At 45.5% G+C, this 24,254-nt stretch overlaps 1 protein-coding gene across 7 annotated transcripts in view; it reads right to left on the reverse strand.

Annotated features, from left to right (window-relative positions):
- Positions 1-24,254, reverse strand: part of ERMARD (ER membrane associated RNA degradation) — a 169,240-nt gene that overhangs the window by 76,799 nt on the left and 68,187 nt on the right. For all 7 annotated transcript variants that reach the window (XM_073627881.1, XM_073627876.1, XM_073627877.1 and 4 more), the window contains 2 exons: positions 22,542-22,639; positions 9,765-9,895 (listed from right to left, as the gene is read on the reverse strand). In XM_073627881.1, coding sequence (XP_073483982.1) covers positions 9,765-9,895; positions 22,542-22,639 — 229 coding nt within the window. The remainder of the gene's footprint in view (positions 1-9,764; positions 9,896-22,541; positions 22,640-24,254) is intronic.

Raw genomic sequence — 24,254 nt, forward strand, 5'->3', positions numbered from 1 at the left:
GGAAGCACTCATGCAGCCCTAGACCATGACACTCCCACCACCATGCTTGACTGTAGGCAAGACACACTTGTCTTTGTACTTCTCACCTGGTTGCTGCCACACACACTTGACACCATCTGAACCAAATAAGTTTATCTTGGTCTCATCAGACCACAGGACATGGTTCCAGTAATCCATGTCCTTAGTCTGCTTGTCTGCAACAAACTGTTTGTGGGTTTTCTTGTGCATCATCTTTAGAAGAGGTTTCCTTCTGGGACAACAGCCATGCAGACCAATTTGATGCAGTGTGCGACGTTTGGTGTAAGCACTGACAGGCTGACCCCCCCACCCCTTCAACCTCTGCAGCAATGCTGGCAGCACTCATACGTCTATTTCCCAAAGACAACCTCTGGATATGACGCTGAGCACGTGCACTCAACTTCCTTGGTCAACCATGGCGAGGATTGTTCTGAGTGGAACCTGTCCTGTTTAACCACTGTATGGTCTTGGCCACTGTGCTGCAGCTCAGTTTCAGGGTTTCCGGGGAGGGAAAATGGCTAATTGCGCCCAATTTGGACATTTTCACTTAGGAGTGTACTCACTTTTGTTGCCAGTGGTTTAGACATTAATGGCTGTGTGTTGAGTTATTTTGAGGGGACAGCAAATTTACACTCTTATACTAGCTGTACACGCACTACTTTACATTGTAGCAGTGTCATTTCTTCAGTGTTGTCACATAAAAAGATATAATAAAATATTTACAAAAATGTGAGGGGTGTACTCACTTTTGTGAGATACTGTATATATCCTGATCCTTTAAAGCATGTAGCACAGTGCTTGTGCTGTGTCATTTACCCCTCGCTATGGTCTAAAATATCTGGTTGAACCTGCCAGTTCCTGTGACCTCCTTGTCTCTGCTGACCACAGTAATCATGGCTGCTGAGCCCTGATTACCGTGGTGAGTTTACATGCCTCCGTCATCTGCTGCTCTCCTCTCCCCCCCGCCATGTTGACTTTACGACCACCTGTTTAAAAAGTATCTCCCATGGGGGCATGGCTGACTATGGTGGAGTCCGGACGCTGATCTCGGAGCTCCCGACACACAGGGCTAATCCAACGGCTGTCTCATCACCCTACACGGTTGCCTGATAGATGCCCAGAAGGAGGAGGTCTCAGAGTGTCCCGCGGTCCCGTACATCTGCGGTAATCACCCGCTATTTGGCCTCCCGGACTCCAGAGACTTCGGACCTCGTGGAGTCAGACGCAGCCAACATGACGCCGGCACCTCCGACTACCAGCCGTGCAATCCAGAGCGGCCCTCCTCCACAATCCCGTCTCACAGCTCCACCCGTGGCTGCTGCAGATGAGGTGAGAGGCTGTTACCCAATGCCCTCACCATGCCTGAGTCTATCTCCCTCATCTGACGCTGCTGAAGACAGGCACAATGCTGCAGATATCCCATTAGAAGCCCTCAGGCAGATTCAGCACAGCTTGGCCACTCTCCCTACCAAGCAAGAGCTGGATCACTGGGCTCAACGTATTGAATCCTCCCTCAAGAGAGAGGTGGAGGATTTCCGGGCTCAGGTTACCCATACTGATAATACGGTCACTACTATTGACTCTAATCAAACTGCACAGGAGACCCGCATCACTGCATTGGAAACCACAGTGTCCCATCACAGATCCCAACTCCTCCAGCTCTGGCTAAGGTCCGAAGATATCAAGAACAGGAGTAGGAGGAATAACATTAGGGTCCGGGGTTTGCCTGAGGCTATGGCTCCTGGGGATCTTGCTGCGACAATTACCTCCATTTTTAATTCCTACCTCGGTAGGGCACCGACGGCAGAAATGGAGCTTGATAGAGTTCACAGAGTGGCTTCGGGCATATCCCCTACTAATGGCCGTCCGAGGGATGTTCTATGTCGTGTCCATTATTATAAAGTGAAGGAAATGATCCTGCAGAAGGCTTGGCACAGGGGTCCCATTGATTTTGATGGGGCTTCTATTCAACTCCTGCCAGATCTGTCCCATGCTACCCTAGGGATGCACAGAGCTGTCAAACCCCTCCTGACTGTTATATGAGAATCAGAAGCCACTTATACCTGGGGCTTCCCATTCCATGTGCAAGTGAAGAAGGAAAATCGCCAATTCACCCTGCGGTCCCCGGAACAACTCCCTGAGCTTTTTTCGTTTTTGGGATCTGAGCCGATCTCTGTTCCCAACTGCCTAGATATTCTTTTTGATGATCCTGCCCCGCAGATGTCCAATCCTTTGCCCCAAAGGCAGAGACGGTCCCGTTCCCGTAGTGCTGCTTCTGCACCGGCCCACAGCCACCCGTCTGATCCGGAACTGTGACACCCTTCCTGTGCCTGATGAACTTCCCAGGATGACCTTCCATGGTTTAGTCAACAGTCCTGCCCTCTACAGTCATGGCAGTCTGCCTCAGCTGGTGCGCACTAGTTATGTTCAATTTTACAGGCCAGGATACCTGAAACGACAGCGACACTTGTTCAGTTGAAGTCACAAGCAAGTTTTACTCAACGTTCGGCCACCTGGGGAAGTACTGTAGTCCGTATCGGATTTCTTTTCCAGCAGGACTTCACATAAGGGTATTCCCCCTACACCTCAGCCCCTTTGGCTGTATGACATGTTTTTTTTTTTTTGTTTAGGGGTCGCATCAGGTTCTCATGTTACCTGGGTTTCATTTGGGATACTAATAGGTCAACCTGATTCCGGTTATACTTCTTAGATCTGTTTGCCTTTATGTTTACCGGCTGGGGCCGTCATTGTGCTGCTCCCTGCACCCTATTAGACAATCGTAAATACCTTTCTTCGTGCACGGATGGTACTCCGGTGTCGGAGCTTCTGCCTCTTTTGCGTACCTTACCATTATTTTTGCAGGGAGCGGTTCAATGGCTAGATCTAGGCTTTGTGACTTTCTAGTCATTGTGCTGCTCCCTGCACCCTATTAGACAATCGTAAATACCTTTCTTCGCGCACAGATGGTACTCCGGTGTCGGAGCTCCTGCCTCTTTTGTGTACCTTACCATTATTTTTGCAGGGAGCGGTTCAGTGGCTAGATCTAGGCTCAAGCCAGATCGCTCCGTTTAAGGTTCCTTGTGACGTATTGTTACTTTACCATGGTCCAGGATGGCCCATGTGTGTTGTCGGGCTCGCCACGGTCAACACTTCACCCCACATAGGCCCGCTCTCCACCTGTATTCTAGGTGGAGACCTCATATTGATTTTGAATTAACCAGAATTTTCTGGTACAAGTGCATTCATTGCTGTGAGTTTGTGCTACCTCTCTTGAGGGAGTCCTCTCGACAGGTGGTCTGATTCACACACTCTCTCTCTCTCCCTCTCTCTATCTCTCTCCCCCTTCTTCTGCTCCTGTCCTCATCCCCCCCCAAAAGATTTTTTTTTTGTTTTTTGTTTTACAGGGGATACTTCATTCAGCAACATGCCAGAAGTGACTTTGCTCTCCCTAAATGCCCATGGGTTGAATATTCTGGAGAAGAGGTCGCAGGTGCTCAGTGAGATTTGGAGAAATCATGCCCACGTAGCCTGTCTACAGAAGACATATTTTAAGGCTTCAAAACTCCCTAAACTCAGGAACTCCAGGTACCCTTATATTTACCACAGCTGCTCCCCAGACTTTAAATCTCGTGGGGTTAGTGTTCTCATCTCTAAAATTGTGGCTTGGCCAGTGTCAGATATCCGCAGAGACAATATGGGATGATACATTTTTGTGAAAGGCTCCATTTACGGGCAGGTTGTAACCCTAGTCAATATCTATACCCCCAACATAGGCCAAGTGGGGTTTATAGAGAGCTGCTTAGACAAATTGACTTCACAGAGGGGCAATTAATTCTGGGGGGAGACCTAAATGTGGCTTTGGATCCTCTGTTGGACACCTCCACAGGGTCCTCTCATCTGTCGTTTGCGGCCCTGCGCCGGATTAAGAAAGCCTTGATGGCCGTGCACCTGGAGGATGCTTGGAGGATTGCACATAGCGACACTCAGGACTACACCTTTTTTTCACCCCCTCACAACTCTTACTCGAGACTGGATTATTTTCTAGTACACCAATCGGCCCTTCCCTTAGTGACTTCCAGTAATATAGGGGTGAGATCCCTTTCAGACCACGCACCAATTTTACTGACACTTATGTTGGGGAGGGGGGGGCAGGTCTCACCAACCTGGGTCTTGGAGGTTAAATGAGAGTTTGATCCAGCAGCCTCAATATGCAAAAATAGTGGAAGAAGAGATTAAAGCCTACTTTAAAGCCAATGCGGCTTCGGTGTCCTCCCCTTGCTTGCTATGGGAGGCTCACAAATGTGTAGTCAGGGGAGTCCTTATTAAATTGGGAGCTAAAGTTAAGAAAGACAGACAGACAACGAGAGGTGGATTCTTTCCTGGAGCGCATTGGAGCCCTAGAAAAGCAACATAAATTGTCTCTAGCTCGCGACGTGGCTGTAGATTTACAAAACTTACGTGACTCTTAATTCTCTCTTATTAGCTAAAGCAAAAATCAAACTTATGTACTCTCGGAGGCTATTCTAAGAACTTGGCGGTAAACCGGGCAGACCCCTAGCCCGTGCATTACATGAGACCACAGCTCGTTCCTATATCCCCTCCTTGACGTCCCCTTCGGGGCAAAAAATCTATAAATCTCAGGAGATTGCCAATTGCTTTCGCAGCTATTATGAGAAGCTTTATAATTTGGCCCCCGCGGGTGCAGAATTTATCTCGCCGACTCACATAATAGACGATTATCTACTCTCCTCGGGTGTTCCCACGTTGACACCTCAGGAGAGGGAAGAAATGGAAGGCCATATTACAGAACAAGAAGTTCTCACTGCCATCCAAGGTATGGAAACGTGAAAAACACCGGGACCCGACGGTTTCCCTCTACTTTATTGTAAGACGTAGGCTTCGCACCTGGTGCCTCGATTTTTGCAGGCTTACAATGCGCTCCTGGATGGGATTCCGCTCCCTAGGGACTCCTTATTTGCTCATATAGTTCTAATTGCTAAAGAGGGTAGAGATGCGACAGACTGTGCGAACTACCGCCCAATATCTTTATTGAATACAGACTTCAAGATATTTACCAAGATACTAGCCAACTGCCTGATTTCCTTTGTCCCCAAATTAGTCCATTATGACCAGGTAGGTTTTGTGCCCTCTAGGGAGGCCAGAGATGACACGGTTAGGGCCCTGAATCTTATCCACTTGGCCCGGTCCAGGAGAACTCCAATGTTGATTTCAGCTGACGCAGAGAAAGCCTTTGACCGGGTCAACTGGCTTTTTATGAAATGCACGTTGAGACACCTTGGCCTAGGTCCCCCAGATGAGTCATGGATAGAGGCAATCTATTCCCATCCCTCAATAGCAGTTCGGGCCAATGAAACAATTTCCGCCCCCTTTTCCTTGAGCAACGGGAAGAGACAGGGGTGCCCGTTGTCACCCTTGATATTTATATTGGTACTAGAACCCCTGCTAGCTCACATTAGAGACAATCAAAATATAAAGGGCATCGGCACAGGCAATACACACCATAAAGTCACGGCTTACGCTGATGATTTATTATTTTTTGTAACAAGCCCCCTGACTTCCATCCCCAATTTATTGCAGGCTCTTAGGACATACTCTGCTCTTTCTAATTATAAAATTAATGTACACAAATCTGAAGCTTTAAACATAAATTTATCTAAGGAGACTCTCAACAACATTTAACAGAATTTCCCCTTCTCTTGGGCTCGCCACAAAAATCAAATATCTGGGCGTTTTTCTTACCCCCTCGTTGTCAGCAGTCTTTCAGGAGAAATTTACCCCCTGGCTAACCTCTCTACATCTGAATCTCCAGTGCTGGCACAAGAATGCTTTCTCCTGGTTCGGTAGGAACAGCATTTTAAAGATGGTGTGCTTGCCAAAATTATTATACCTCCTCCAATCTTTGCCAATAACGGTCCCAAGCCACTTCCTGCGTTCGGTCCGGGGGGAATTTTTTAACTTTCTCTGGGGCTACAAAGCAAAAAGACTGTCTCATCGTATCCTGACCTTACCAAAAGACCAGGGTGGCATGGGGTTCCCAGACCCGTTTAAATGTTATCACGCGGTCCATTTAACTAGAGCCCTAGACTGGGTCAAGCATGCCTTAGAGAAGGAGTGGAGCAGGCAATGTCCTCTTTTCCGCTTTTAACCTTGTTGTGGCAGACTTCTGCCCTATCGATACCTCTGAAACACCACCCACTGATTTTGCTACTACCGACAGTGTAGTCCCAAACGGGTTGTGTCATGATGATCTCCCACATTCCCTCACCTCTGTCACCGTTCATTGGCGCTCAGGAGTTCCCTTCTAGTTTGTCAGGGAGGAGGTTTAAGGAATTTATCAAATCATCTTTTTATTCATTTTATATACCAACAACAGGAAAAAAACACAACAAACGGCATACAACCCCAGCCCGTATTAAGAGGGGAGAGAAAGAAAAAAAAAGGCACCCCTGGCCCCCATGCCCCCCCCCGCTACTCGTACATTGATCCTCTCCTCTCTCATCATACCTCCAAGATTTTAAACCACCTTTTCTATATTTTTTCAAATTTTCCTAAACAGCCTCTATGTAGGAAGGTATACTTTTCCTTAATTAAAGTTTCCCTTACTTGTGTTACAGTAGGTGGGTATGGTGATAACCATTTTAGTGCTATGAGTTTACGAGCCTGGAATAGACTTCTATTTATTGAAACAATATATTCCCCCGGAATTCTTGATTTTACCCAGTATACCTAGAAGGCACCCCCCAGGCTTCATAGGCATCCCAGTCTCAAATACCTTATTAATCATAGATACCACCCCAGACCAATAGCGATGGAGTTTAGGACATCTCCATAGCAAATGTATTAGATTGGCTGCTCTCCCTTTACATCTGGGACATTGGTCTGTATCTCTGTATTTCCATTTGAATAATTTCTCTGGTGTATAATGTGCCCCATGTAAGATGAATAATTGTGTTAAATTTTGTGTTGGAGATAAAGAGGCCTGAGGTATTGCCGATAGTGCCTGTGCCCACTGTTCATCTGAAATTGGCCCTATGTCGCCCGTCCAGGCTAATTTTGCTGGTATATACACAGAGCCTTTAAATTTATCAAATAGTATGTCATATAATTGTGATATCAATCCCCTTTTTTTTTCCTATCTTATCCAACAAGGCTATTACCACTGACTTTTTAAACTTTTAGGGAATTTATAGCGAGCAACAGATTTAGGTTTCAAGACTTTCATCACGAGGGTCGATGGTGCACTATTGAGGAAATTCAGGCAATGCTATCGCCCCCTCTAGATAGATGGCGAGCAACAAAGATTAGACATTTTCTCACCTCCTCACATTTTGTGCCCTCCACTAGTCCCTCCACATCTGCTTTTGAGAGGCTCTACCTGGATCCCGCTCCCCTCCGTCATCTATTGTCCTTAATGTACAGGTTACTGGTTGAACCTCAGGACAGCTTTATACCTCCCTATCTACGGAAATGGGGAAGTGACCTGAGTCGGGCCTTCTCAAAGGAGCAGAGAGAATGTATTTTGTACTTTGCACACCGCTCCTCAATCGCAAGTAGGTTTCAAGAGGCTGGGTTTAGGATCCTGACTCGTTGGTATAGGGTGCCCACGCTCCTTCATAAGATCTACCCGTCTGTTCCCTCCACCTGCTGGCGTTGTCAACAACCTGATGGTTCGTTACTGCACGTATTCTGGACATGTTCGCGTGTACGCCCCTTCTGGGGCGCTATTCGACGCTTGGTTTTTAGACTGACAGACATTTCACTTGCAGACGATCCGGCGCAGTGCCTGCTTTACCTTACACCGATGTCGAGACGTCGATACAAGAAATCCCTCTTGATCCACCTTCTTAATGCCGCTAAAATTTGTATTCCGCAAAAATGGAAATGCTCGTATCCTCCTTCAATTGGTCAGTGGATAGCTGTGGTGAACGAAATTAACCTGATGGAACAATTGACGACCGCATTGAACCGTAAAGAGGAAAAATTCAACAAAACATGGTTTTACTGGCACGATTTCCGATCCTCTCAAGATTATAACACCTTTGTGACCCCCCAGTAGAGCCACTTTAACTGTGCATGTTTCTCTAACCATTCTCTTTCACATCCAACTACCCCCCCCCCTTTTTTTTTTCCCCACCCCCCCTCTTCCCCAAAGTCCTTACCTTCTCCCTCTCTCGATTTCTATTGATCTTGCTTTGGTTCTCTTAATTTTCTCTGCTGCATTTTCTGTCTTCTGATTTCTTTCTCTGTATTTGGAAAACCTATTTGTGTGCACCTGACTAGGGGCGATAATAAAGTCTGACATTGATGCAGCATATGTTTATTTAGGTGAACTGGCGACACCAACCGATTTGCTATTTCCATATTGATTGTTGCTGTCCCTTTTTGTTTTTGGTTTTTGTATAAGCCTGTTCTTGTTCAAAATGTTGTTGGTCCTGCTCTGCCCTGTCTGGTGTACTCAATAAAACTTTTTTTTTTAAATAAAAAGTATCTCCCCACTCCCTCCACATTCATATTTACCTTAATCTAAGAACTGCAGCCTTCCAAAAGGTTACACCATTCAGCCAAATCTTCTTGCCACTGGCTGTGCCTATGCAGTAACACCCCCAAGTTTTTATGGGAGCCTTTTCTTAGTCTTCCACAGATGGTCCTATAAAAATCCATTGATTCAGCTGCAGGCTATAGGGGCACTGGACAAGGCTGCGGCTGTCAGTGTCAGGTAGGCCCCTGGTTTCCATAATGATGTAATCTGACAATTTATGTATTGTTTTACATGTTGTACATTCAGATCAGTCCATGTCCTCAAAGAGTTTACAACCTAAGGTTCCTATGTCACATGCACACACACATACACACACTAGGGCTACTTAAACAAATTACTCTACCAGCATATCTTTAAAGTGTGGAGATGAAACTTGATTACCTGGAGTAAACCCACACAAACAGGGAGAGCATGCAAACTCCATGTAGGTAGTGTCCTGTCCGGTATTTGAACCGAGGGTCCCAGTGCTACAAGGTAGAAGTGCTACCATTTACAGCTTAAAGTGGAACTTCACTCTCTCAATCAACACAGACTTTTTTTAATCCTTATGCTGCTAGCATTAGTAAATAGATAGGGAAGTATATATTATATTTACTTGCTTTAATTTTTTTTTACAAGTCTTCAGTTACTTTCTGGTTTTCAGGCCTAGGCAAATCCTAATTTTCGAGGCATCTTCAGGAGGGGAGGATGAGATTTCTTAGCTGAGCATGCCCTCCTGCCTGCATGCCTGAGATAATGGCAGATGGATTCCAGGAAGTAAATTGTACATGAATCATTTGCCCTTACTCAAGATGACCACAGTGACAAATGCTACAGGGAGGTTTTTCAAAGTGATTTCTCAGCAGAATAAAGCATGGAAACATGGATGAATGCAGGAGTTTGCTTTAATTACAAATGAATTAACTAGCATTTTTGGTTTGTGGTGCTCAGATGCAGCGTAGTTCTGCTTTAAAATCCACGGGGTGTGCACATTCTAGCATGACAATTTTTCTCTTCATTAGGGAGTGTTATCACCGTAGGACCAGAAGTCTAGAAACTAGCAGGATTATTAAGAAAAAAAAATGTGCGACAAAGCGTGTGCTGCAGCGCACAGCATTGTGGTGTGACTTGACCTTTAGCGATTAAGGTTTCTAAAAAAAAAAAAAAAAATCTATTTTGGTATTGCAATGTTGCTCTGACAACATACCTGGAAAAACTTGTAATTCCTCTGCACTGTTAAAAACAAAGTAAGGGCGGTGGACAAGTAACGTTCCAGAGTTGTTAGCCTGTAGGATCTGTCCCAGGCCTCCAGTAAACAGCAGAAGCATAGAACAATACCTGAAGAAAGGAGTGTTTTTTAATTTAAAATAAATCATAGTAGGACAAAATGGAAGAATGAATAATAGCGTGCAAGGTTCTAAATAAAACTATTATTTCCTATAAAAATTAGCAGATACTTAAAGCTCAACTCAGGTTAAAAACATATGCTCTTTGTGTACTAGTGTATCGGTCAAAACACTTACAATACAAACTTTTCACTAATGCCGCGTACACACGGTCGGACTTTCCGGCATACTTGGTCCGGCGGACCAGAGTGTGCCGGACAATCCGCCCGTGTGTGGGCGGCGGCGGACTTTTCCGGCGGACTTCTTCCCAAAAGCCCGCCGGACCTAGATTTTAAACATGTTTGAAATCTTTCCGTCGGACTCAGTTTCGGGCGGAAAGTCCGCTCGTGTGTGTGCTGGTCCGACGGAAAGCCCGCTCGTGTGTAGGCTGGTCCGACAGACCAAATGCGACACGAGGGGATGGTATTGCATCTCGCGCTCGCTGCAATAGGAAAAACAAATCTTCCTATTGCGGCGAGCGCGGGGCATACCAGGCCCTTAGGTCTGGTATGGATTATAAAGGGGAACCCCGCTACGCCGAAAAAACGGCGTGGGGTCCCCCTAAAATCCATACCAGACCCCGATCCGAGCACGCAGCCTGGCCGGTCAGGAAAGGGGGTGGGGACGAGCGAGCGCCCCCCCCCCTCCTGAACCGTACCAGGCCGCATGCCCTCAACATGGGGGGTGGGTGCTTTGGGGGAGGGGGGCGCCCTGCGCCCCCCCCCCCCAAAGCACCTTGGTCCCCATGTTGATGAGGACAAGGGCCTCTTCCCGACAACCCTGGCCGTTGGTTGTCGGGGTCTGCGGGCGGGGGCTTATCGGAATCTGGGAGCCCCCTTTAATAAGGGGGCCCCCAGATCCCGGCCCCCCACCCTATGTAAATGAGTATGGGGTACATGGTACCCCTACCCATTTACCTAGGAAAAAAGTGTAAGTAATAAAACACACTACACAGGTTTTTAAAATATTTTATTAAACAGCTCCGGGGGGGGGATCTTCCTCCGGCTTCGGGGGTCTTCTTCCGGCTTCGGGGGTCCCTCCGCTTCATCTTCTCCCGGCGTCCGGTTGGTTCTTCTCCGCTCTCCGGCCTCTTCTCCCGGTGTCGCAGGTCTTCGGCCGGCCCCTCCGCTCTCTTCATGTAGCTCTATTGCGAGCGGAGGTCCGGACTTCTGGGCTTCTTGGCTTCTTGGCTTCTCTTCTCTTCTCTTCCCCCAGATGTTGACACGACGCTCTCTCCGGCTGGACTGGTCTCTGAGGGCTGCGTTGTGACTTATATAGGCGGAGACCCCGCCCCCATATGATGTCACAGTCCCTGGGCATGCTGGGACTGTGACGTTTTAGGGGGCGTGGTCGACCACGCCCCCTAAAACGTCACAGTCCCAGCATGCCCAAGGACTGTGACATCATATGGGGGCGGGGTCTCCGCCTATATAAGTCACAACGCAGCCCTCAGAGACCAGTCCAGCCGGAGAGAGCGTCGTGTCAACATCTGGGGGAAGAGAAGAGAAGAGAAGCCAAGAAGCCAAGAAGCCCAGAAGTCCGGACCTCCGCTCGCAATAGAGCTACATGAAGAGAGCGGAGGGGCCGGCGAAGACCTGCGACACCGGGAGAAGAGGCCGGAGAGCGGAGAAGAACCAACCGGACGCCGGGAGAAGATGAAGCGGAGGGACCCCCGAAGCCGGAAGAAGACCCCCGAAGCCGGAGGAAGATCCCCCCCCCGGAGCTGTTTAATAAAATATTTTAAAAACCTGTGTAGTGTGTTTTATTACTTACACTTTTTTCCTAGGTAAATGGGTAGGGGTACCATGTACCCCATACTCATTTACATAGGGTGGGGGGCCGGGATCTGGGGGCCCCCTTATTAAAGGGGGCTCCCAGATTCCGATAAGCCCCCGCCCGCAGACCCCGACAACCAACGGCCAGGGTTGTCGGGAAGAGGCCCTTGTCCTCATCAACATGGGGACAAGGTGCTTTGGGGGGGGGGGCGCAGGGCGCCCCCCTCCCCCAAAGCACCCACCCCCCATGTTGAGGGCATGCGGCCTGGTACGGTTCAGGAGGGGGGGGGGGGCGCTCGCTCGTCCCCACCCCCTTTCCTGACCGGCCAGGCTGCGTGCTCGGATCGGGGTCTGGTATGGATTTTAGGGGGACCCCACGCCGTTTTTTCGGCGTAGCGGGGTTCCCCTTTATAATCCATACCAGACCTAAGGGCCTGGTATGCCCCGCGACGGGGCTAGCAAGGTGTCAATCTCGCCGATAAAAGCGGCAAGATTGACATCCTTCTCTAGTCCCGTCGCACCTGAGTCACGTTCAAAATGAACGGACTTGTCCGTGTGTGGGCAAGTCCGTTCATTCTGAAAGTCCGCCGGAACTCCGGCGAAAGTCCGTCGGAAAGACGGGCGGACTTAGCCCGCCGGAAAGTCCCGGCGTGTGTGGGCAAGTCCGTCCGTTTTAAAGTCCGGCGCACCTGGCGGACAAAGTCCGTCGGAAAGTGTGCCGGACCAAGTAGGATAGAAAGTCCGCTCGTGTGTACGCGGCATTACCGTATATACTCGAGTATAAGTCCAGTTTTTCAGCAAATTTTTTTGTGCTGAAAGTGCCCCCCTCGGCTTATACTCTCGAGTCAAGCACTTTTCTGCAGCAAAAAATGTCTTTTTCTGAACCGAATTTGGAGCCCCGTATCTCGGGGCCACTTGGTGCTGGAAACCCCAAATTTGGTGTGCAAACCTAGTGGAACTAGCACAATAACATATCCAGCTGGGGTTCCTAGCGCCAAGTGGCCCCGAGATACAGGGCCCCAAATCAGTTCAGTTCGGAAAATGTCATTCTCTGCTGCAGAAAAGTGCTTGACATTTTCTGAACCAATTTTGGGGCCCCATATCTCAGGGCTAGGAACCCCAGCTTTGGATATATTGTGGTGCTAGTTCCACTGGGTTTGCACACCAAATTTGGGGTTCCTAGCACAAAGTGGCCCCGAAAAACAGGGCCCCAAAGTCGGTTTGGAAAATGTCATTCTCTGCTGCAGAAAAGTGCTTGACATTTTCTGAATTGATTTTTGCGGCCCTGTATCTCGAGACCACTTAGTGCTAGGAACCCCAGCTTTGGATATATTGTGGTGCTAGTTCCACTGGGTTTGTACACCACATTTCAGGTTCCTAGCACTAAGTGGCCCTGAGATACGGGGCCCCAAAGTTGGTCAACTGTGTCCATCTGCAGCAATGTCATTTTGGGACCCTTTGGGTCCAGAGAGCCCAAATTTTGGCTGCTGCTAGGGGGCATCTAGGAACCCTTAACTACCGAGTTTGAAGTTCGGGGGACCTATTGCTGCAAGTGGGCACAGTGAGGCATGCAAATGGGCACAGTGAGGCTGCAAATGGGCATTGTTGACCCTCTTTTCCACTTACAGTAGCTGCGCATTTCTCACCCTAGGCTTATACTCGAGTCAATAAGTTTTCCCAGTTTTTTGTGGTAAAATTAGGTGCCTCGGTTTTTATTCGGGTCGACTTATACTCGAGTATATACGGTAATCTTAGAATGCAAATTGATTAACATTAGTTGATGAACTCTAATCTCAATATCCTTGATCTAATAAGATATTGTGCCTCCACCATCAATTCTCTAACATACTTGAAGATAAGAATCCACTACATAAAAAAAAAATCAGTGCAGCATTTCTTGAAATGAATCCATCTAGTCAAAATGTGCTAATTAGCAATGTGTCAAATCTCATCATGTACATACAGTACAAGCCGATTAAACAAATACAGTGAAAATTTCAAAAATGTAGAATGTGCAAAAGATTATAGTGGTATTAAGTTTATACATACAGTAATTCTTATATGTCATCCAGGTTTATAGACGTCTTCACAATCGTTTACTTAAAATGTTACTAAACCCAGGACCCGGCATTCACTATATCTGGTCTCCCACAGTACACAGAACATGGCAATGCAATTATGTTAGTAAATAAAAACTGCTAAATATCTTTTCTCATCAGCAGTTAGAGCAGTCTTGTGACTTTTATCAGTGTCTGGTTAAAGCTTGTAGGAGGAGTTTTTATTCTCCCTTGATTGTCCTATGAGGCTGCAGGACCCCTGACCCTCTGTCTGGACAGTGCTAATTAGCCCTGTGATGATCACATGCACTCCCCCAAGAAAAAAAAGACTCTCTAGAATACACACCAAAATGAGCATGTGCAGCTTGCCCCCAAGGCTTTGTTTTTTAAGGAGATGGTTTGGGGACTGTGGAAGAAGGTGAGGATCAGAGAAGACGGGATTAAACAGCCTTTTTACACAATACAGAGGATTAACCCCATAGGTTCCACAGTGAGTATAACAAGCATGCTTTACTGCATATACAGTCTAATTTTACTTTTGTGGGTTTAGTAACAATTTAGGTGCCCTAAAATCTATTTAACTGTCCTTTATAGAAAGGTATATAATAGAAAGGTATTGAGCATATAGATGTAATCTTAATAAAAAGAGCGATTCCTTGGCTTGTGATCCTCCAACTTCTCTCCACTTTTTGGAAGATCAGGTTTTTCCACAAAACATGTAGTGCGGTGCCGGTAGAACATAATGGTACAGCTTGAGCTCAGACTTCTCACAACTGCCCAAAAGCTTATTACTGCATATGTGCTGATGAAAAGGCACTGATGAAACACATCATGCTAGAGAGCGGAACTGGCTTGCTTCTGTTGCTTTCCCGGTTGGGACCCTGAGGACTTCATTCAACAGGGAGGTTCCTCTCTTATGACAGCTATAGGAGGGACTTTCCCAATGACCTATCCATTTACACTTGTGAAAGTGCTAGCCTGTGAACTATGTAAGGCAGGCCATAGATGGTGCAAATTTCTTTCCTGCAATCACGGGTTGCAGGAAAGAAATTTGCACAATTCCCCCATCAACACAGACAGTGCTGACAGGGGAATTCCTTCTGCCTAGAGACATTACATCCTCCCAGCAAAAGGGGGGTTTGGGGGAAGCCGCCCCTGCCAGGAGAAGACAGTGATTATTGCTAGTGGCTATAGCAGCCGCTAGCGAAAATCACAAGTAAATCTGGCAGGCTGATTTTATCCAAGTTGATCGATTAACTTGAAGCCTGTCCATACAGGGTTTTAATCTTGGCCGTTACCTGCTGCACGGTCAAGATCCTAACAGTCTATGGCCGGCCTAAGTGTGATATAGATATAGAAAGGGCCAGACCTTCTGGAAAATTATATTGCGGTCTGTATCCCCAGTGGGAACATTTTTTCTCCTATTTGTACTGGTGACTATTGTTACAAATAAACAAAATAAAAATAAATAAATAGTTGTTAACAGAAAAAAAAGGTAATGCGACAGGAAGGAAAGGGAAATTTGCCCAAAGAGAAAAAAAAAGAGAAAAAAAAAAGCCAAAGAAAATAAGCTGGCAATTTTGTAACATTTCCCTAGTCTATCCAAAACTGAAAAAAAAAGTTTGAGCAATACATACACTTGAATTAGTAATTTATTTGATCTGCACTATTTGGTGTACCTGTGTTTTGCCTCGCTGTTGTATTACACATTTATTTTTAAAACAAAGAACATATACAGTTGTGCTCAAAAGTTTACATACCCTGGCAGAATTTATGATTTCTTGGCCATTTTTCTGAGAATATGAATGATAACACAAAAACTTGTCTTTTCTTTCATGGTTATTGTTTGGCTAAAGTCATTTATTATCAATCAACTGTTTTTACTCTTTTTAAATCATAATGGCAACAGAAACTACCCAAATCACCCTGATCAAAAAATTACATACCCTGGTAATTTTGGCCTGATAACATGCACACAAGTTGACACAAAGGGGTTTGAATGGCTATTAGACAACTTAACCACTTAAGGACCGGGCCTCTTTTTTAGATGTATTGTTTACAAGTTAAAAATAGTTTTTTTTTTGCTAGAAAATGACTTAGAACCCCCAAACATTATACATTTTTTTCTAACACCCTAGAGAATAAAATGGCGGTCATTGCAATACTTTCTGTTCTGTATTTGCGCAGCGGTCTTACAAGTGCACTTTTTTTTTTAAAAATACACTTTTTTGAAATAAAAAATAAGACAACAGTAAAGTTAGCCCATTTTTTTTTTAATATTGTGAAAGATAATGTTACGCCGAGTAAACTGATACCCAACATGTGACGCTTCACAATTGCGCCCGCTCGTGGAATGGCGACAAACTTTTACCCTTAAAAATCTCCATAGGCGACATTTAAAAAATTCTACAGGTTTAATGTTTTGCGTTACAGAGGAGGTCTAGGGCTAGAATTATTGCTCTCGCTCTACCGATCTTGGCGATACCTCACATGTGTGGTTTGAACACTGTTTTCATATGCGGGCGCTACTCACGTATGCGTTCGTTTCTGCGCGCAAGCTCGGCGGGATGGGGTGCGTTAAAATTTTTTTTTCTTATATATTTTACCTTTTATTTTTACACTGTTTTTAAAAAAAAAAAATGTCACTTTTATACCTATTACAAGGAATGTAAACATCCCTTGTAATAGAAAAAAAGCATGACAAGACCTCTTAAATATGACATCTGGGATCAAAAATAGGGGTGCGCATCTTCACTGGTCTCACAATTCGATGCGATTACGATTATCTGGTCAACGATTCGGTTCCGCGGTGCATCACGATTACTGACGCTCTCACACTTCCGCTTGGGCCGCCTAGGTGGCCCTTCCTCCCTGCAATCTTCTGGGACACATCACAGTTCCCAGAAGATTGCCCGGCTGTGCAGGACAACGCAGTGAGACAGGCGCACCCAGCTGTGAAGCTGCAAGCTGTCACAGCCGGATGCCCACAGTAATATTGCCAGCGCCGTGGACAGGCAGGGGAGAGAATGAAGGGTTTGGGTGGCCACGCCGCTGGATTGTGGGACAGGTGGGTGTCTTTTTATTAAAAGTCAAAAGATACACATTTTTTGTAGCTGCTGACTTTTATTAAACAAAAAATTTACTAGGCGGCCCCTCCCTGCCAGCGATCTTCTGGGTCCCAGAAGATTGGCTGGCCAATGGTAGTGCGCAGTGCTGCTTGCGCAGTCTGCGCCCGGCTGTGAAGCCATAAGCTGTCACGGGCGGGTGTCACTGCCCACAGTAGATATGACGGCGCCAAGGAGAGGAGGGGGAGAGGAGCGAGGCTCCGTGCGGCCGCATCGATGGACCGTGGGACAGGTGAAAGTCTGATTATTAAAAGTCAGCAGCTACACTTTTTGTAGCTGCTGACTTTTAATAAACTAAAAAACGTGTGGAACTCCACTTTACGCAGTGCACTAATCCGGTGCACTACAGGGTACGGGAATTCACACACATGGCTGCTGGGAGGTCAGGAGGGATTAGAGTCCACAACTGACAAACAGCCCTGTGAAGTTCCCTGTACTACTGTCTCTGTGATGACATTTCTCTGGGCTCCCCCGTTTGCACCTTCCAGCATTCCAGCACACTAGGAGTTAACACATTGGAATGTGCAAACTGGGGGGGGGGAATAATGTCAGCACAGAGCACCTGTAGGAGCCAGTGTAAGTAGAGTACAAACACATTTGTACTCTACATGCTGCTGTTAAAATACCTGTGTGGTAAAAAAAATGCAGTTATAATCCATTAAGTACCCACCGCTGTATGTGCATTTTATATATATGCCGCTTCATACCTCATTTCTTAGTCTGTGTATAACTGCGTTTTTTCAAAATGGCTTTTGTTAATAAATGCAATTGTAATCCATTAAGTGGCCACCGCTGTATGTGTTTTTTTAAAATACATGCAGCTTCATACCTCGTTTTTTAGTCTGTGTATATAACTGTATAAGCCGCTCATGTGACCGCTCAGTCCGGCCCACCTCTCTCCTCTCAGTCTCACGTCTCTCTGTCTCTCCTGACGTCAGTGGGAGTGCTCAGCCCCGCCCAACGACTGTAGCTATCAGATCAGAAGAGAGGGGGGCGGGGCTGATGTCAGGAGATACGTGAGAGGAGAGAGGCGGGCCGGACCGAGCAGTCACATGAGTGGCTTATACAGTTATATACACAGACTAAAAGACGAGGTATGAAGATGCATATATTTAAAAAAAACACATACAGCGGTCACCACTTAATGGATTACAATTGCATTTATTAACAAAAGCCATTTTGACAAAAACGCTCGGAGCACTCTTCCGGGAGGGGCGAGGCAAGTCAGGATGACGTCACCCGACATCGATTTTTCGGCAAGCTTGCATCGATGCCGCATCGGGGACCTCTGAATCGCGATGCATCGATGCAGCGATTAAATTCCACACACCTAGTCAAAAAGACCTCAGATCTCATATTTACATATTTTCTCAAAAATTTTGTCATTTAAAAAAAAAAGAAAAGAAAAAAAGGCCCTTTAAGAGCTATGGGCGGAATTGACATTTTGACGTCGCTTCCGCCCTGCAGTGTCATGGAGACGGGTGGGGGCCATCTTCCCCTCACTCGTCTCCATGCACAGCCACATGAAGGATCCGATTGCCTCCGCCGCTGCTGACGGCACCGGATCGCAGCGGGAGAGGGGGGCGAATACGCCGCAGAGACCATTTTTATCTTGTACCGAACCGCCATCCGAACACCGCGATACCGGGGTTGTAGTAGCTAGCTGCTGCCATAACAACGATATCTGTCCTCAAAGTGAGGACTTACATCAGCATGCGGCGGTCCGGAAGTGGTTAAGGACCGAGCCTCTTTCTGAGATTTGGTGTTTACAAGTTAAAAACTGTTTTTTTTTTTTTTGCTAGAAAATTACTTAGAACCCCCAAACATTATATATTTCTTTTTTCTAACACCCTAGAGAATAAAATGGCGGTCGTTGCAATACTTTATGTCACACCGTATTTGTGCAGCGGTCTTACAAGTGCACTTTTTCTTGGAAAAAATACACTTTTTTTAATTATGCGGGCGGTACTCAAGTATGCGTTCGCTTCTGTGCACGAGCCCGGCGGGACGGGGCGCGTTTGAAGAAAAAAAAAAAATCTTATTTATTTTACCTTTTATTTTTATATTTTTACACTGTTCTTTTTAAAAGAAAAATGTGTCACTTTTATTCCTATTACAAGGAATGTAAACATCCCTTGTAATACTCAAAAAGATCTCAGATCTCATATTTACACTAAAATGCAATAAAAAAAAAAAAGAAAAATTAAATGTCATTTGAAAAAAAAATAAATAAAAATGTCCCTTTAAGAGCTATGGGCAGAAGTGACTTTTCCGCCCTGCAGTGGTATAGAGAAGGGTGGGGGCCATCTTCCCCTCACTCGTCTCCTGGCCTAACAGGACACAGGACCCGATCGCCTCCGCTGCTACCGATAGCAGAGCGAGGCGGGCGGTCCGTAAGTGGTTAAAGGTACCATCCTCACCTGTGATTCGTTTGCTTGTAATTAGCATGTGTGTATAACCGGGTTCACACTAGTGCGACAAACGTCCCATCATGCCCCGGGACTGTGACATCATAAGGGGCGGGGTCACTGAGTGACATCACCCGGTGACCACGCCCCATCCCTATATAAGTCGATGCAGACTGCACACACGGCATTACGGTGGGAGAGAGCGTCGTGTCAACATCGGAAAAAGAGAAGAGGGAAGAAGACGGCGGAGAAGACCGGGCCACCGCTAGCAAAAGAGCGGGCAAAAGAGCAGAAGATAGCAGAAGAGCCCGGCAGAAGATACCGGAGAGCGGGAGAAGAACTGGAGAGCGCAGAGAAGAGGCCGGAGAGCGCGAAGAAGGAAGAGACCCACGAAGTCGGAAGAAGACCCCCGGAACTGCCTAATAAAATTACTTTAAAAACCTGCCTAGTGTGTTTTTTTATTGACACTTTTTTTTCCTAGGTGAATGGGTAGGGGTAAAATGTACCCCATACTCATTCACATAGGGTGGGGGGCCGGGATCTGGGGCCCCCTTATTAAAGGGGGCTTCCGGATTATGATAAGCCCCCCCGCAGACCCCGACAACCAACGGCCAGGGTTACCGGGAAGAGGCCCTTGTCCTCATCAATATGAGGACAAGGTGCTTTGGGGTGGGGGGGGCTGCAGGGCGCCCCCCCGCCCCAAAGCACCCACCCCCCCATGTTGAGGGCATGCGGTCTGGTACGGTTCAGGGGGGGGGGCGTTCGCTCGTCCCCACCCCTTTTCCTGACCGGCCGAGCTGCGTGCTCGGATAAGGGTCTGGTATGGATTTGGGGGGGACCCCCACGCCGTTTTTTCGGCGAAAGGGGTTCCCCTTAAAATCCATACACGACCCAAGGGCCTGGTATGCCCTTGGTGGGGGAACCCATGCCAGTTTTTTATTTAAAATTTGGCGCAGAGTTCCCCCTCAAGATTCATACCAAACACAGTGCCTGGTGTTGGCAGGGATCCAAGTCGGATCCCTGTCCATTGAAAGTCGGACTTATGTCGGCTTCAAGTCGCAGGGCAAAGTCGGATCCAAAGTAGGACGGCTGTCGTGTCGCACCAGTGTGAACCCGGCCTAAAAGTTTCTGGACTCCTGACAGATCCTTGCATCTTCCATCCAGTGCTTCACTGACGTTTTTGGATTCTGAGTAATGGGGAAAGCAAAAGAATTGTCAAAGGATCTGTGGGAAAAGGTATTTAAACTGTATAAAACAGGAAAGGGATATAAAAAGATATCCAAGGAATTGAGAATGCCAATCAGCAATGTTCAAACTCTAATCAAGAAGTGGAAAATGAGGGATTCTGTTGAAAACAAACCACGGTCAGGTAGACCAACTAAAATTTCAGCCACAACTGCCAGGAAAATTGTTCGGGATGCAAAGAAAAACCCACAAATAACCTCAGGTGAAATGTAGGACTCTCTGAAAACATGTGGTGTGGCTGTTTTTAAATGCACAAGAAGGAGGCACTTGAAGAAAGATGGGCTGCATGGTCAAGTCGCCAGAAGAAAGCTATTACTACGCAAATGCCACAAAGTATCCCGCTTACAATGCGCTAAACAGCACAGAGACCAGCCTCAAACCTTCTGGCACAAAGTCATTTGGAGAGATGATACCAAAATTGAGCTTTTTGGTCACAACCATAAACGCTACAATTGGAGAGGAGTCAAGGCCTATGATGAAAGGTACGGAGGTGGATCGCTGATGTTTTGGGGATGTGTGAGCTACAAAGGCACAGGAAATTTGATCAAAATTGTTGGCAAGCTGAATGCAGTATGGTATCAAAAAATACTGGAGGAACATTTGCATTCATCAGCCAGAAAGCTGCAAATGGGACGTACTTGGACATTCCAACATGACAATGATCCAAAACACAAGGCCAAGTCGACCTGTTATTGGCTACAGCAGAATAAAGTGAAGGTTCTGGAATGGCCATCTAAGTCTTCTGATCTCAATATCATTGAGCCACTCTGGGGAGATCTCACACGTGCAGTTCATGCAAGACAGCCCAAGATTTTACAGGAACTGGAGGCTTTTTGCCAAGAGGAATGGAAAGCTTTACAATCTGAGAAGATAAAGAGCCTCATCCACAAATACCACAAAAGACTTCAAGCTGTCATTGATGTTAAAGGGGGCAATACACGGTATTAAGAACTAGGGTATGTAAACTTTTGATCAGGGTAATTTGGGTAGTTTCTGTTGCCATTATGATTTAAAAAGAGTAAACACAGTTGATTGATAATAAATGGCTTCAGCCAAACACTAACCATGAGTGAAAGAAAATGTTTTTGTGTTATCATTCATATTCTCTGAAAAATGGCCAAGAAATCAAATTCTGCCAGGGTATGTAAATCTATAAGCACAACTGTATATGAAGTAAATAAAAAAAACAAAAAGGATCTATACATTTAAAAAAAATGAAATAAAATTGAATCAAACCAAATATAATTTCTATTTCCTTTACAAAAACTGTCAAATTTAAAGGGTAACTCCACTTTCGTGGGGAAAAAAATAGCAAATAAAAAAACAATAAGATAGCATATACAATTTTGACACAAGTCACATTGTAATTGAATGTTATTAAAAAGTACATTTCCTTTTCAATGTGCAGCTCTGTAATTTTCTGTAAAATGCAATGCACAATGTCTACCTGGAGGTGTTCTGTATACAACTCCCCCCCAGAAATTAAATTTCCTGCTTGTGTGATTAGCTTACTGATTTTCCCAGAAGTCTGAAGTTGCAGGTCAGATTTTTGGCATCTTGGGCAACAAAAATGTCATTTTTGAGGTGATACACCCAAATAAAAAATCAGTTTATAGGGATGCAGTCCCTGCCATGTTCCTCAGAGCCCTGAAGGTGCAGCAGGTGATTGATCATTATAAATCCACTCCCATATAGATTCACATGGTCACAGACAAACAAACAGCTCTTTCTTCAGAATAAAAAAAGGTAGGAATCTGCAACAAAGTTTGTTAAAACACACATGTACATAGATCACCCAGAGAATTTTTTTTTTTCTCAACAAAAGTGGAGTTACTCTTTAAATATCTTAACATCATAATCTCTAGAAACTTTGCAGCTCTTTATGATTACCATGCTTTTACTGCACTAGGTTTCTCAGTTTGGAAATAAATGTTCCCACCTGTGGCAGGACGTTATTTTTTTTTTGACTCATACTGTATTTCAACTTACTTAGGGGGAATTTCATGAGGTGACGCAAATCCATGCCATAAGATGTTACGGAGGTTCAAACTTTCTGGAGAACCAATAAAGATCCTCAGTACATCCATCTGGTTGTAAAAAGCAAGAGTTTTAGAGAAAACAAATAACTATGTATGAATTTATTAATTTAGAGGAAAAAAATATGATAAAAAAATTACACAGAAGTTGTGAAACTGCTAGCTGTACAGTAGTCTAAAAGAGTAGTTTAAACATGCTTTTGAACATGATCACACAAATGATGATAGTATCCTTTAATTTCCTTACTATTGCTGGTGAGCATGCCAGTATAAAGCTGCACTTAGCAGTAAGCCAATTGCCTAACAGGGTACAATATGACATGATCTACCAAAGTTGACCAAACAGACATGACATGAGATTTATGGAAAAACAAACAGAAAGAGAGGGCGTCAACAACTAAGTGTAGCGTTATTAACTTCAATGGTAAAAACATGCATTTAATGCACTCATTTTGGAAAGCCAGACAAAAGCAGCAGAGTTTGTTATGTCACCCCCACAGCCCTGGGGATTGCCAGCCGCCATTCTGTCCTTCCATCGGCTAAGCTGGTTGTAGCACTCAGACCCAGCTTCCTTGCTACACTCTGCATAGCTTGGCCGCTTTTGTGCTGCCTTTGCCTTGCTTCCATTGTTCCACTAGCCAAAGACCTGTCACCATGGGTGTAATATACAGAGCCTGGGATGTTTGACTCAGTTCCTGATCTTTTCACAGTGAGTGTATAAAATGCGTGTTTTAAACAGTGAATTTAATAAAGCTACACTTTGTAGGTGACCACCCCTCTTTCTGTTTATTTTTCCATATGTGCACTAGTAAGGATCTTGCTCCAGTGAGGTATTGCAGCCATGAAACAAGTGCCCGATATCCCATTGGACTTTTAAAGACTCACATCACCAATTACAGTTAACTAGGGGTGTATAGATCTTATGCTCATTTTTGTGTTTTCTTTCTTTTCTTTGTGTTATGATGGCATGGTATTTGCTCATTTATTATACGGCAGGCAGCACGCCTCATCTAGTTTAAATCAATTTTTTTTTGCTATCTGTCTCCCATTTACAACACTTGCCTTCACTTGCTGCCTAGACACAACAGGATGTCAGGGGAACTATCTCTAAAGCAATGTAAATTTTCTGTTAGTTATCAGCACACATTTTTCCTCTATTCCCTGTTCTGGAGGATGCTTAAAATGTTTGATAACCCATCATTTTCAGTCCTGTTGACAGTGAATATCAGGAAAAAGAGGAAGGATTAATTTCCCTAGAGAACACACAGACCGCAAAAAAAAAAGTTGACAGAGGTTCTAACCTAGGAAAATAGGAATATTCACCAGCACACAGGTATAGAGATAATCTTGCCCTTTATTTTACAAAAATTGGATTTTTATAACAGCTTACCTGTAAAATTCTTTTCTTGGAGTACATCATGGGACACAGAGCCATAGTAGTAACTATATGGGTACATAGGCACCTTCAGGTGATGGATACTGGTATACCCAATACAGGAAGTTCATATAACCCCTCCTCCTACCAGGAGTACCTCAGTTTTTGTAGCAAAGCAACATACCTAAACCCCAGAAATAGGGGAGGGACCTCTGTGTTCCATGATGTACTCCAAGAAAAAGATTTTACAGGTAAGCTGTTATAAAAATCCTATTTTCTTTATCGTACATA

The sequence above is a fragment of the Aquarana catesbeiana genome, linkage group LG04, assembly GCF_042186555.1.
Source record: "Aquarana catesbeiana isolate 2022-GZ linkage group LG04, ASM4218655v1, whole genome shotgun sequence".
Lineage (NCBI taxonomy): Eukaryota > Metazoa > Chordata > Amphibia > Anura > Ranidae > Aquarana > Aquarana catesbeiana.